Here is a 16,008-nt window from a genome sequence, read left to right as displayed (position 1 = left end):
CTCCCTTCTGAAACTCAATTCTCTTGATTCTCAAACACAAAACAAGTTCTCTTTTTTCATTTTATGCTCTACTGCATTCACCCAGAAATTCACAACTCTAGGACCATTTCCCTTCTCCTGACTTTTAAACTCAAGATTCTAACTACATAAATCATATTTATCATTTCAAAGTCCTATTAGAACTTTTAAAGTATTTTAATAAACTTCACATTTCATGTTTGTTATTAGACTTGATTTATTTTCAAAGTCTTTACACATTATTCCACTGATAGCAATAAATGTGGGACATTTTGCTAATATATTTTACAGTTTTAGTTTTTATTTGATGTCACTTGAATTAATTTTTGTAAATGCAAAAGCACGTATCATTCTGAGTTTTTAATACAACTTTCAGTCCAGAGCATGGGTATATTTTATAGAACTAATTCCCCTACAAATACCTGACCTGAATTAAGTCACAATACTTAAAAATAGGGCTTGTTTCAACTTGCTTGTTAGCATCCCAATTTACGACGTAATTATGTATTTCCTAAACGTTATCCTATTACTCAATTCTATGCTTTTATCCTTTTATATGTCACAAAATGGTAGTTTAAAAAAAATCACATAAAAGAGGAATTGTTTCAGGGTGCCAGGTGGCTCATTCGGCTAAGCATCCAACTCTTGATTTCAGCTCAGGTCATGATCTCATGGTTCATGGGTTCGAGCCCCATGTCACGCTATGCACGGACAGCATGGAGCCTGCTTGGGATTCTCTCTCCCTCTGTCTCTGGCCCTCCCCAGCTCACACACACATGCATGCTCTCTCTCGTAATAAACAAACATTTATAAAAAAGGGGGGGGGATTATTTCATCATCCAAGATAAATTATCAATCAACTTTGTACATTCAACTTATTACATCATGTATCTTTTTGTGATATTATTTCTCAACATAAGGACAGAAACAGACTTACCAAAGATTTATATTTCTTTTCAAGAAGTCTTAGTACTGCAGTTCTGCTATAATATGCATGCTAAAATTAGGAGAAAATGATATTTAATATTCAAGCTATACCACTCAAAGTCTATTTTTCCCGAATCATTTCCAATAACATGAATTACCAATAACAGTTTGAAATTATTGTAATCAGTACAAAATAGGTTTTTCTATGTACAATGGATTATGAGCATAGCAATTACCAGAATGCAAATGGTATGAAAAGAACCGTAGATCATTTATTGACAGACAAGTAGAAAAATATTCTATCCCTCAACTGCAACCAGTTTCCATGTTGTTACTTTAAAACCATTATCAACACACATATCAGAAGGAAAGGAAAGACACAAAAGCCGGGGTGAGGAAGATCACAACCGTCACAATGAAGGATACTGTACTATCTACATATGCAGAAATTTGCCAAGCTTGAAATGCTCTGAAGCAATAGTATCTTAATCACTTTCTGCCAATCATGTATTTTAAATAATTCAAAGTGCCAAAAAATAATTATCTCCTTAGAACTAAATATAGTGGGATTAAAACATACTTTTTATGCTTTCCACAAAGGGGAGAATATAAATGTTATTAAATTATATTAAATATAATATAAATTATATTTTTTAAAATTTATTGTCAAGTTAGCTAACATACAGTGTATACAGTGTGCTCTCGGTTTTGGGGTTAGATTCCTGTGATTCATCCCTTACATACAACACCCAGTGCTCATCCCAACAAGTGTCCTCATCAATGCCCATCACCCATTTCCTCCCTCCCCCACCCCCGCAATCAACCCTCAGTTTGTTCTCCACATTCAAGAGTCTCTTATGATTCGCCTCCCTCTCTGTTTGAAATTATTTTTTCCCCTTCCCTTCCCCCACTGTCTTCTGTTAAGTTTCTCAAGTTCCACATGAGTGAAAACATATCTTTCTCTGACTGAATTATTTCACTTAGCTTAATACTATCCAGTTCCATCCACGTTGTTGCAAATGACAGGATTTCATTTTTTCTCATTGGCAAGTAGTATTCCATCATATATATAAACCAAATCTTCTCTATCCACTCATTAGTTGATGGACATTTGGGCTCTTTCCATAATTTGGCTATTGTTGAAAGCACTGCTATAAACATTGGGGTACATGTGCCCCTATGAATCAGCACTCCTACTTTTGACTATGTTCTGAAAAGAAATCCTCATAGTGCATCCCTTAGACCAGAGTCACTACACTACATTCCCAGGCCAAGTTCAGCTGCCACCTGATTTGGTACATAAAGTTTTACTGGAATAGTTACATCCATTCATTTATATATTGTCTAAGGATGCTTTGGGGTTACAACAGAATTGAATAGGTGCAGGGACAGTACAGTCCACAAAACCAAAAATTTATTGTCTGTCCCTTTAGAAAGTCTGCCAACCTCTGACTTAGATGAGTGTAGGATAATGTAATGAGTTTTCATTAATACTAGAACACAGGAGCTAATTTATATATATATATATATATATATATATATATATATATAATTTTCTGTTGGTTAGTGTTTCTGTGATCTGCTGCATACTCTTGAGAATCAAGTACTGACAATAAAATATGTTAAGTGAAAAAATGTATTAACAGAATAAGATTTGTTAAAGATCTAAACCAATAAATTTAAAAGTGTATATAATGTAACTACATAAACCAAAATCTTAATAGTTATCCCTGTGTTGTAGAAATTCAATATGTGCTTTTACATATTTTGTATACTTTCTATAATAAAGGTATAATTTGATAACTAAAAATTAAGAATAAAGTGTCAGATGTAAGGCATAAAGGATTCAAGTTAGTTAAATTGAGCAAACACTTATCAAACACATACTTTATAAGCCAGGTAAGGGCTAAGCTCTGGACAGAACTGTTTGGGTTAATTGCATTATACAGTTTACATAACAAAAGGCAAAACAAAAATAAAAATAAGCCATCAACTAAGTAATGTGCAAACTGTATGGAGCAGTAAATAAACACGTTGCTCCTCGTCATGGCAAGTCACGGCCCCATCCCTTTCCCTTCGCCACAGCAACAAATACATAATGCCTGGCAGACAAACTTAGAGGGACAAAGATGTGAGAATAATAAGCCAACACTGCTGCAGCTACTGCCAGACAGACAACTCATTCCACAGCAGATGAGGGAGGTAACAGTATAAGGATCTTTAAAATTAATTTCAGTTCCAGAATAGTGATGAGCTCCACTGGAAATCACCAGCATTCAGGCATTAAACATTCTCCAAATTGTAGGTTCAGGAGGAAGCAAATGAAAGGAGGTATGTCTGAAAATATCCTAAGTCAGAGAAAAATGAACACTGAACTCATGTTCTACCACATCTGCTTAAAAAATCTGAAGTTTTTAGACTAAAAAAAGAACAGATTTTAGACAGGTCATTCAGGTTAAGAGAGTCAAATGAATTATCATTTAAAATCCTATTTTGGCTCTGTCACTTACTAGGTAAACAATCTTAAATTACTTCTCCATATTTCAGTTGCCACATCTGTAAAATGGGGTAGTAATACCATATATCTCACAAATTGTTATAAGAGTTAAGTGAGTTAACATGTAAAAGTGATTAGAACTCTTATAAATAGTAAAAACTGGAATGTTAGTTATTCTTTGACACAATACAGCAATGCACTAAAAAGTAGACAAATATTCCATTTTTCCTTACCATCCACTTTTTGAACCACACAGCTTTGGTATCAACCAACGCAAAAAAGTAGATTGGATCCAAAATCTTTTGTGAGACAAGATGGCCCTGATCATGTTTAACGGATAATAAGGACAAAGTATTCTCCACAATCTCTTCCATATACCTTAAAGTTTGGGAATAAAACAGTTTTAGAAAAAAAAACAAATGCTATTACACACACACACACACACACACACACACACACACACACACACACACAGAGTGATATATTTTCTATTTATGGAATAATAAAGTGAAAATTTTTAGAAAAAAACTTTTTTTTATGTTTTAGCAAATGGGATTCACACCCAATTTTTTTCCTGTTTTTTAAAAAAACTTTTGTTTCTACTTCAACACTGGCTCTCCAAACTTAACTTTCCTTTTTAGACTCAACAGTTGGCTCTTACAACCTTATTAAAACTTTTAGAACTGAAAGAAAAAACTTTAAAGAACACTTAAGGAACTTGTCCAAAGTAGCAAAGACTAATAAAAGAATTGGAAACAAGGCTACAACATCCTCATTCAGATTTTTTGTAATAAATAAATGGTGTAAAATGGTATTTGCAAAGAGCCATTCATATAGCTAAACACAAAATATGAAAAGCTAAACTTTATTAATCCCTCCCCAATTACATAAGTCAATTAAGACTGTCTCTATTCTTTCTCCTTGTAATGCACAAGGGACAGTAACACTCCTATATTTCATATTGACAGAAATTAGGGGACTTACTTTTCTGGGTGACGAATCCAGAAAGATGGAGCCTCTTTCTGATATTCATTTAGAAGACGAACCTGAAAAGCAGTATGTAACAATTCTCAAAAAATTAGAATTCTTAAATATAGAACTATTTAAACAAAAATAAAAGCATATAGCAAGTGAATACCTTTTTAAGTAAGCAGATCACATTAGGATTACTTATATCTATACCAGTTGACAGAGTAGGAATATGATTTTCTCTAGAAAGAAAGTATAACTTCAAATATTTAGCTGAAAAGAAAAATTAAAAATATATTACATCATTCATTTGCAGTGTTTTCTGAAAAGTTATTTCCTATCCACTTTATTAAGCACAAATAAAGGAAAATGCCTTTTAAAAAATCTAATAAACATACCTAAGCTTGTATAAATTTCCTTGGTCATATGTAATGGTGAAAGAGTAAATGTCTGTGCATAGAATTTTAAAATCCGGTCCTATGAAAATGAAAAGATTTGTATCAGAGATTCTTATAATAAAATGGAGATGAAAAAAACACTTTTCACACAGTGAAAAACTTAGAAAATAAATAGAAACCTTTCAGAAATCTGAGTAGGAATGTACCTTTAAGTAAAAGCACAATTTTATGTTGGTCAGTAAAAAGTAAAATACATGGATGGAGAAAGAGTGAGGTTTGATAGAGTAAGGTACAATGTTCAGACAACAGCAGGAGTACTAAGTGGTTAAAAACAACAACAACAACAATCACAACAACAACCATTCTCCTTTCCAAATCCAACATTTGCTGGTTTGTTTGTTTGTTTTTAATTGCTTACATGGGTAGTTTCAGTAATTAGACATTTAGGACTCCGATATTTTGCCTATCTCCAAGAAAAGTATTATTTAACACATTTTCAAAATATACATTATTAGAACTCAAAGTAGAAATTATCACAAGGTAAATGAATTAGTATATGTGCTGCTGAAGCGAGCACAAGGTAAATGAATTAAATGATAATAGATGTAGCTAGAAAAGTACTTGGCCCTAGTAGGTACTTTAAAATAATAGCTATCATTTTAATTATGCCAACTTTAATACTGTGATGAAATTAATCCTAATAGTGAAATTCAATGTCCCATTATATAAAAACATAAAATTTCCTCAAGTGTTCTAGTCTGGGGGTGGGAGGGATGGAGGGGAATGACCTTGCCTATATCAAATGTTAGGATAATTTACTTTTTTAAAAAAAAAGGTTACCCAAATGACTAAAGTCTCTAATAACCCAAAGGAATTCCTACTGAACACAGGATATTAAATACTTTGGAAAGTTTATTTTTATAATTGCAGCAACTGATAAGTATCTGTCACACTTTTAAAACACTATAGGCTTCACTAAATTACATGGAAGAGTCCTTTAGAGTAGGAAATGAAGAAGTAGAATCAAAGAATCCAATCAAGAGTTTGGATCAAGCATAAATTCAAAATGAAAAGAATGCCATGCCTTACTTTCTACTCCAAAATGACTGGTTCTATTACCATCTCCCCTCTATAACAACTTCTTCCAATATTAAGTATCGACAACACTCTTGTGAATAATCTGTAATAGCTAAACAAAACCACTTATATTGACCCATTAGGATATTCATGGTTTATAAAAATTATTATGTAATTTTTTAAATAATTAAAGGAAATTTGCCTGACCACTATTCTTTGTTAAGAAAAAATACACAGAAATTAACAATTTCATTTCCTTTTAGAAAGCCTTGAAATGTTAAAAGTGACCCTGAAAAGTCTTTTTCCCTTCCGAAGTTCTTGGATCATTGAGTTTTTACAGAAGTCTGCATCATCTAGTGTCAGTAAAGGTGAACTACATCTGGGTATTAGGTAATTGGAACACATTTTCCCCCCCTTATAAAAATCAACAAACCACTTCTGTTTCCAAACCACTCCTGTTTACCAGTATAATTATATCTTCATTGATGGAAGAGTATGATTTTCAACAGATAAATGTATTGAGTTTTTTTTTTTTTTTTTTTTTAATAACTGCTTACTGTCCCACTCCTCTAGTAGAATGTAAGTTCTATGAAGGCGGAGACTAATGTCTTGGTCAGTGTGTTTCCAGCATCTAGATTAGAATGCTGCACATTGTTGGTAATCAATACGTATCTGTTGAACAGCTAGTACATTTTAACCTTCATGCTAATATCTTTCATTTTGTACAAAACACCATAATAATTTTAAAGCAAAATTTTTCTTCACTGATACATCAATTAAGAAAAAGACCCTCTAAACCTACTTTGCATTTAAATGTGATATGGGATATAGCCGGATTTTTTAAGATTTTATTATTTTTTTAAGTAATCTCTACACCCAGTGTGGGCCTCGAACTTACCACCCCAAGATCAAGAGTTGCATGCTGTACTGACTTAGCCAGCCAGGTGCCCCTCGCAGAATTTTTTAAGTCACATTATCGATATTACCAATAGAACTATACTTTTTAATATGATCTTACTCATGTAATAGCATTTCTGAGAAGTTATAGGAGAATCGTTTTTTACATTCAATCATTTCTCTGACTTCATAATTTTATAATTTTTGGAATTTTCTATATTTGCTTTATGATTCATCTCAATTGTCTTCTAAACTTGGCTTTAGTTTTCTTTTCTTTTTAAGCAATTAAGCAATCTCTAAATAAACACTTAAATCCATAAGAAACATGCTTATGATTCAGTGAGAATAAATTCTGATCATTTTAAATGCAAATTTTCATATGTCATCAATTCTTTCAAAAATGCTTTAAATAATCTTTTAAAATATTTTTCTTAACTCAAAAACAAGACACAAATTGGATATCCCTTTATAAAACAAAATGCACAAGGTACCTATATTATTATTTGGCAGTGAAATGTGACAGTGATCATTCTAATCATCAAAGAGTTAAGTCAATGCTTTAAAGAAAATCTTCACAACTCAAAAGCTGGAATTGAAATTCTATAAGTATTAGAGCTACTATTAAAATAATAATTCCATTTGCTTATTGAATGGTGGGAAAACAAATTTTTAAAAGATCATTTCTACAGGCAGCACCCAGATAGGTGGCTTAGTCAGTTAAGCGCCTGACTTTGGCTCAGGTCATGATCTCTGTGATTTGTGAGTTCAGGCCCACATGGAACTGCCAGTGCAGAGGCTGCTTGGGATTCTCTCCCTCCCTCTCTCTCGCTGCACCTCTCCCACTTGCACACACTCGCACTCTTTCTCTCTCAATATAAATAAACTTTAAAAATGTATATGTTTCTATAAGCATTTCCTTACACTAAACACAGGATCAGGATCTGAAAGAGACATTGTCAGTTTTTCACAGAGAGTGGTCCAATTTTCACAATTCAGTACATCAGATGGAGGAGCTGAACATAACATTTGCAAGGCTTCATATCTCACCTATAATTTAAAAGACTTTTATTAATACCCAGCCACTGGAACACTACCAATACTCCAAATATTAAACATCGAAAAGCAGTCTTATCTAGATAATTGTTTTAAAGAGCCAACTACTGAAAATCAAAGGTTCTTTTACAAAACAATTTTGAGAACTGATTTTTTTAAACTAAGTGTTAAACAGAAAAAAAAATAGGTTGTTAATTTTACGTAAAGCAAAAATTAAAACATAACTGTGTGAGCTTCTAGGTCGTATATCTAAGTGAATGAAGAATGGTGGCCGAATCTGAATCATCAGGCAAGGTTTTCCAATGGCCTTGTTCCACAGACTTCCCTTACTAAAGTAGACACCCATAGGTGGTCCTATAATTTGGGGGCCTTAATTTAAAAATAGCCTAATATGCCCCTAGTGAAGCATCCCCATTCCAGAATATAGGAACAATTCTCACAAAACAATTTGGACTAGTTTTTGATGCTATACCACATTTTCCGACCTTCAAACCAGAGATAGAAAGCAATGTGATGCAAAACTGAATTTCTGTATTGTCACAAAAAGCTTACTTCTTAATCATTCTTCTCAAAAATGAATCAGAATTCCTTCAAAACAGTATGACCCAAAGGACAACAGTGGAAAATAGCCCTTCTCCAATCAGAAATGGAACATGGCTTCTGCCCCACCACTCTCCAATTAGTGAATAATAACTCACTGATTCCAACCCATTCCTCAAAATCTGGTTCTTTCCCCTGCTGAAATAAGTGAAATCTAGTGGTTTAAAAAAGGGGAAGAGGGAGGGGCAGGAGGGAGCAGTAGGGGCCAAGCTTAGGAAACCAGACCCTTTAAGTCAGGGTATCAAGTTTTACGTGAAAAAGACAGAATATACACGCACTTAAAAGTGTCTATGTATTCATATGAAAGAACTCCTAAATACAACTGTATTTGTAATAGGGATTGGGGGACTTAGGAATGATTTCAGAAACTTTAATTTCTCCTTTTCAGTTAATTTTTAGGACAAAATCCCATTAAGAATTTACTACTAGGGGCACCTGGGTGACTCAGTCGGTTGAGCATCCGACTTCGGCTCAGGTCATGATCTCATGGTCTGTGAGTTCGAGCCCTGCGTCAGGCTCCGTGCTAACAGCTCGGGGCCTGGAGCCTGCTTTGGATTCTGTGTCTCCCTCTCACTCTGCCCCTCCCCTGCTCGTGTTCTGTCTCTCTCTCTGTCAAAAATACACAAACATTTAAAAAAAATTTTTTTAAAGAACTTACTACTAGCAGAAGCATAATAAATGTTTCTGAACAAGTATAAATTTCCAAGTAATCCACTTAAACTGAAGACAATAAGATGTTATAGAAAAGTCGAGACTCATTTCTAATATCTTTTGAAACATTTACTAGGAATCTAGAAAATAAACCAGAAGGTGAAATGCTAAAAATTATTATGTGATTAAAAAAAAACATCAGTGTGAGTAAATCCTAACTATTCATTTAGTTTAATATGAAAAGTTGACTATTTTCTATTTCATACTGACTTAACAAAATAATACTTGATAAATAGTAATTTATATAGTCTTAAAATATAAACAGGCACAATTCAATAGAACTGCTTCTTTAAAATCCCTTTTCCGGGGCGCCTGGGTGGCTCAGTTGGTTGAGTGTCTGACTTAGGCTCAGGTCATGATCTCACGGTCCGTGGGTTTGAGCCCCATGTAGGGCTGTGTGCTGACAGCTCAGAGCCTAGAGCTTGCTTCCAATTCTGTCTCTCCCTCTCCCTGCCCCTCCCCCACTTTCAGTCTCCCTCTCTCTCTCAAAAACTAAACATTAAAATCCTTTTTCTAATCAATGAACATGTGTGAAAGTTGCTCACATTTTCTAGAAGTAGAAGGAACATTAAATGAGGATAGTTTTTCCTCAAAGAAATCACTAAAATATTACACACAAAGCAACAGTGAAAGAACAATTTGGGGGACAACCACTTACAACTTTATCCCTTCAAAACTGAAACTAGATGTAAAAATTTCCCCCTACAAACCATGAAAATTCTCTGAGAGCCTCCCTTACTCTGTGACCTCTTATTTCAAGACTGGAAAGTCTAGCAGGGTTATCAGTCTAGGAGCATCAAGATAATAATTAATGCCTATCTTCAAGAGAAACAGTCTAGCTGAGACTGAATATATTATATATATTATATATCTGACTAAACTTGATAGCTACCCTTTAAACTTACCTCTTTAGGTTGCCCAGGCTCCAACTGGTCTAAAATCAATTGTAATTTTCCTTGACAAAATTTGTAACTCTGTAACACAATTGACAAAACATTCATTTAGTAGACTTTTAGAAGTACTGCTATAAATTATTTTTTAATATAACTCCAAGCACAAAATGCATTCTGAGCAAGGAAAGGGGGTGATCTATTCTGACTTGGCAGAAAACTTGGAATTTGTTTCCCAAGGCATTTAAATGGGAACTGAATGTCTCAGGAGAACAGTGTACTACACATATCTGAAAATTATTATTTGCTGAGCAACTTCAATGTGTAGAACATAAGATTCAAAAGATGTAAAGCCAAGATATTTTGTGCCCAGAAATGTGAAATGAATGAAACAGTAAGATAAAACAAGAAGGCACTGCTAGTACCCTAGGCATAGCTACAATGCTGCTTGAATATTTTGGTTCCTTTGCCTTCCTGTACTTTTCTTAAGCCTTTCTCCAGGCCTCCTTTTTGGTGAAAAATTCCTGAGGTAAAAGTCTCCATCTAGAAAAAAGTTTATAATAGACCATAAGCTATGTTGGAAAAGGAAAGGGTCTTTTTCTTGATGAAGGCAGTTTAAATATGACTAATACCTAAAATAATCATCTAAAAATAAAACTGCCATTAAAATTATAGCTGTCATTTATTATCTTTTATGTAACAAGCCCTATATGATATAAATTCACAATGACTGAAACAGGAGAAATATGAAAACCAAGGTTGAATAACTTTTCCAAGTCACAAAGTTATCAGAACTCAGATTCCCATCCACATTTTTGCTATGTATACTCTTTCTCTTCCAGTTAAGTACATCATGATGACTCAAATTTTTATCAGTTACTTCATCTCCAAAGTTATACATAATTATCCTTTCAACATTTCCACTTGAATGTCTAATAGGCATCTCAAACTTAACATGTCCAAGACAGAATATTTTATTCCAAACCTGCTCCTTCCTGAAACTTCTCCATCCTCCTAAATGAGGTTATCCCCCATCCAGATTTTGTACTTAGATCAAAACTAGGAGTCGGGGCACCTGGGTGGTTCAGTGGGTTGAGCATCCGACTCTTGATTTCGGCTCAGGTCATGATCCCAGAGCCGTGGGATCATGCCCCGCATAGGGCTCTACACTTAGTGTGGAGCCTGCTGAAGATTCTCTCTCTTTCCCTCTGTCTCCCTCTGCCCCTCTCCCCAACTCATGTTCAGGCTCTTTCTATACAATTAAAAAAAAATGTATGTTAAAAATAGGAATCAATCTTGGCTCTTCACTTTCTCACTTCCTATATCCAATATTATCAAGTTCCAAAAGACAATCCCCAAGTTTCACAAACCTTAACTCCAACTACCCCACACCACTTCCCTGCTAAAACCTTAAACCAAAGCACCATCGACTCTAGCCTAGACCACTTCAGTTCATCCTAACCAGTCTCCTTGCTTTCACTCATCCCATCCTACGCCACACCACCATCCATTCTCCAGCAACAGTCAGATGGAGCTTTTCAAAGTTATAAATCAAATCCATTAATTTCCCTTACTTCAACCTCACAAAAAGACCTCTCACATTATTCAGAATATAGGGAATTTACTTACATGATCTGGGCCCCTGATTCTTTAATACACGGTCATACAATTCTTCCCTCTGCCAGTCAGGCTTCAGTCTCACTGGCCTTTTTTCTCCATTTCTGGAAGATGCCATCCATGCTCACTTTAGCCTAAGAACCTTTGCCATTGCCATTCCTCCTGCTGGGCAACACTCTTCCTCCAGAATTCTTCATGTCTGCCCTATTATGGCTTAGAATTTGGTCTTTTTTCACTATAGCATCCCCAATATCTGAATCAGTGCCTCATAGGCCCTCAATATACATTAGTTTAATACATAAATGACTCCAAAGTGAGTCTTCCCACAATGCTACATGGTCCCTAACAATACAGGGTACATAACCACTTTATAAAAAAAAAAACAAAAAAAAAAAACATAACAGACCAATACTTCATTTCTTAAAGAGTCTCAGGTTTTGCTGAGTTTTCTTCCTTTCTAAAAGTATATAGTTCAACTGTGAAGAACTCTGATACATGCTACTTTTTAAAAGCACTATATATTAAATCTTTAACTATGAATTTTTGTATTACAATTAAAATACTAAAATTTATGAATAATTACCAATGACAAACATAAGTATATGAATGTAGCAGTCTTGAAATGAAAAAAAGATAACATAGAATATCTAAAATAGTATATATATAAGCGTAAGTGCTAATATGCATTTGTGATACATAATGCATATATGTACTTTCAGCAGTATATATACACATGCGTATAAGTGTCTAAAATGTAAAGTATATGTGTACATACATACTCATTCTACTCTATTGCTAGAAAAACTTCCCCCCCCTTTACCTAGCCCTTTTGCTTCTCTTATAAACTTTATTTCTTCTGTCTACTTCCATCATGACTTTTACCAGATCATTATCTATGTCTAAAATGCTGTCCAGCTTACTAAAAAGAACTACAGTTTCAAGGACATGAATCTTAATTGGATAGATGAAGTTTCAAATCCCAGCTCAAACTAGTTATATGACTCTGGAGTCTTTAACCCCATCCTCATTTTTCACATCTACCTCCCAGCATCACTGTAAGAATTAAATGGGAAAATTGTAAAGTCTTTTGCTTTATTGTTATAAAATTTTTAACTGCAAAGTAAATTTCCTGTTTCTCAAGAAATTTTTTTGGAAAAATTTTTAATGTTTATTTATTTTTGAGAGACAGAGCACAAGCAGGGAAGGGGCAGAGAGAGTGGGAGACACAGAATCCAAAGCAGGCCCCAGGCCCTGAGCTGTCCACACAGAACCTGATGCAGGGCTCGAACCCACAAACTGTGAGATCGTGACCGAAGTCAGATGCTTAACCATGGAGTCCCCCAGGCGCCCCTCTCAGGAAATTTTCTATGAAAAAATATAAAATAACTGACTCTACCTACCAACTACCTATTCAAGATCAAAAAATCTAAAGATATATTTCATTGATTTCCATAGATTCCCATTCTAATCTAGTCTCTTTTTCAATATAGAGGCATGCTCTACAACAACCCTGATAAATGGGGAGCCAGACATTTTTTGAACATTCTCAACTACAGTGAGTTCATATTTGGGGAAGCAACCAATATTATGTCAAAGTAGCAGTCAAAAAGGGTAATTACATAGACCCTAACAAAATTCATTTACTTAAATGATCTCCATGACAAAGCCTTTGTTTCTAATCTTCTGTGCAATACTCCAAACAAGCAACCCTTACTCTCTGAAAATGGTTTTGCCTTTTATTTAACAAAATGATTAAGGCTAATCAACATGATGATCCCTCAAATTACCTCCTCTTTCCCCCAATATTATTCTGTGGTGAGTTAGCCAAATTAAAAGATCTTTTCTTAGCCCTCATGATAGACTTCCCTCTAGCCTTCATTGCAGCTAATTACCATCACTTCCACCTTGAAATTCACCCCCCTCCTTAAATTCCCTCTAGCCTCCATTACAGCTAGTTACCATCACTTCCACCTTGAAATTCACCCCACCCCCACCCCCGCAAGTTCCTACCCAGTGCATTGTGGTTTGGCACCTTCTTGTATGACCCACCTTTTGGTTTCTCCTGGCCCTCTGAAACTGTGTTTCCTAGGGTCTCGCCTATTTTAGGTGGCTTCCATAGGAATTAAACAGAGATGACTCATACTGTGTTATCCCCAACTTTTCTTGAATCCTGCATTTTCAACACTTGTTACACCATTGAGATACCTTACTGGTACTTGAAATTCAAAATCTTTGAAAATAAATAAAAGTGAACTTCCATATTCTTCTCCACATCTAAACCTCCTTTCTAATCCCAGGCGTGGTTTGTGTCACCCCATGGTCTTGTAGCCACTTTGGCTTGAAATCATAGCTAGACTTTTGACTCTATACCCACTCTGCACTACCCTCCTGCCCAAAACCCACTCTGCACTACCCTCCTGCCCAAGTTTAATGATCCTATGTCTGCAATTCTCACATCAGTCACTATTTATTCCTACAAAGCCTCCTCAGTTCAGGCCTTCTTCAGCTTTCTTACCCACTCATGCCCTTCTGCACATAACTCAAGTAAATCTCCCGAACACATTTTTCTGTTCAGAAACTTAAAATGATTTCCTTTTACTTGCAAAACAATCCAGTTTATCCTTTGAATGCATTCATTTATTCCTTAAATATTTATTTGGCATCTACTATGTTTCAGATACCTATTATGTACCAGGCACTTGAATTTTATAGCTAGGAGCAATAATTAAGATCTAATCCTTGCTCCATAATTTGGCCTTAACCTACCCTTTCCATTTACTCCTCACAAACTCTTTGTTCAAACTCTTCACATAAACTACAGGTTCCCCAATATGCCATTCTTTGTTGATTGAGAGCTTTTGTCCATTCCCTTGTCTAACATACTTTCCTCTATTGCTCTGATATTCTTAGTTACAAGGATTCTTCTTTAGATTTCCTAAGACACATTATTTCTACCTTACAACTCTGTTATTTGTGTACATATCCTCTTCATCTCAAGTAAGCTCCTTGAAGACATAATGTGTGTATAATTAATCTTTTCACTTTTACAGTGCCTATTACAAAATATTACACAAAGTATATGCTCAATACATATTTGTTGGGCTAAAGTCCCTCAATTCTACCATACTTGCCTTTTCTCCCAGGTGATAATACAAATTTAAAAAGCACAGACTTGGGGCACCTGGCTGACTCAAAGGGTGGAGTGTGCAACTCTCGATCTTGGGGTTGTGGGTTCAAGCCCCGCATTGAGTGTAGAGATTGCTTAAAAATAATAAAATCTTGGGGCACCTGGGTGGCTTAACTGGTTAAGCATCTGGCTCTTTGATTCAGCACAGGTCATGATCTCATGATTCATGAGTTTGAGCCCTAAGTCGGGCTCAGTACTAACAGCTCGAAGCCTGCTTAGGATCATTTCTCTCCCCTCTCCCACCCTCTCCCACTCATTCTCTCCCCCCTCCCCTTTCTTTCTCAAAATAAATAAATTTAAAAGAAATAAAACAAAAAAATAAAATCTTTTTTAAAAAAGAAAAAAAAGCATAGCCTTTAATAGTTATTTGATTGGAGCTGCCTCATCAATCTATTTACTACCCCTTTATCACTTAATTATGAATTCTGTTAATTATCTTAAATATAGTACATACTGGGGCACCTAGGTGGCTCAGTCAGTTAAGCGTCCAACTTCAGCTCAGGTCATGATCTCGCAGTTTGTGGGTTCAAGCCCCAAGTCCGGCTCTATGCTGACAGCTCAGAGCCTGGAACCTGCTCCAGATCTGTGTCTCCCTCTCTCTCTCTGTCCTTCCCCGCTTGCACTCTGTCTCTGTCTCTCTCAAAAATAAACATTTAAAAATTTTTGGAAAAAAAGAAAAAACATAGTATATACTACTCTTTAAAAATGTTATTTAAGCAATGAAAACTTTTTTTACACCGGACATCAGCATGAGCCTAATATTTGCCTTAAAGGTTATCCTTTTGTGTTTTTAAGGTAGCTGTGTGTTATTGTGCATCAGTGAATGAACATCAATTGTGATAGCAACCAACTAATAACTTTGTTAACTAGAGCAAAGTAGATAGTGTGTCCCATTTAATACCAATTTGTTAAGATTTTTCAGCTGTTCTAGATATTTCTTAGATTGAAAATTCCTGGGGTGACTAGTATCGGCCCACTTGATTTGTAGAGCAACATATCTGTTGGCAATATCAATATAGGTACTTCCTATAGGAAGTTTCTTCCCCAACATATTTACATATGTTAAAGCATAAGCTACACAAATCATTTCTAGCACATTCTAAGGAGAAAGAGCAAGAAATAAGATTGATAATCTAAGACTTGGTCCTCTGTATAATCATATAGATC

At 35.0% G+C, this 16,008-nt stretch overlaps 1 protein-coding gene across 1 annotated transcript in view; it reads right to left on the bottom strand.

The window, feature by feature from the left end:
* The window catches only part of TBC1D32 (TBC1 domain family member 32), a 201,564-nt gene that overhangs the window by 159,596 nt on the left and 25,960 nt on the right, over nt 1-16,008 (bottom strand). Inside the window, exons 5-11 of the mRNA XM_047102681.1 lie at nt 10,053-10,121; nt 7,705-7,830; nt 4,810-4,888; nt 4,581-4,684; nt 4,427-4,488; nt 3,676-3,820; nt 956-1,015 (exon numbers count right to left, since the gene is read on the bottom strand). Coding sequence (XP_046958637.1) covers nt 956-1,015; nt 3,676-3,820; nt 4,427-4,488; nt 4,581-4,684; nt 4,810-4,888; nt 7,705-7,830; nt 10,053-10,121 — 645 coding nt within the window. The remainder of the gene's footprint in view (nt 1-955; nt 1,016-3,675; nt 3,821-4,426; nt 4,489-4,580; nt 4,685-4,809; nt 4,889-7,704; nt 7,831-10,052; nt 10,122-16,008) is intronic.

This window comes from Lynx rufus, unplaced genomic scaffold (assembly GCF_022079265.1).
Source record: "Lynx rufus isolate CCGP_SWC_20201006 ecotype Redwood Valley unplaced genomic scaffold, mLynRuf1.p SCAF_6, whole genome shotgun sequence".
In the NCBI taxonomy this organism is placed as follows: Eukaryota; Metazoa; Chordata; class Mammalia; order Carnivora; family Felidae; genus Lynx; species Lynx rufus.
This window is presented reverse-complemented; position numbering and strand designations above follow the sequence as displayed.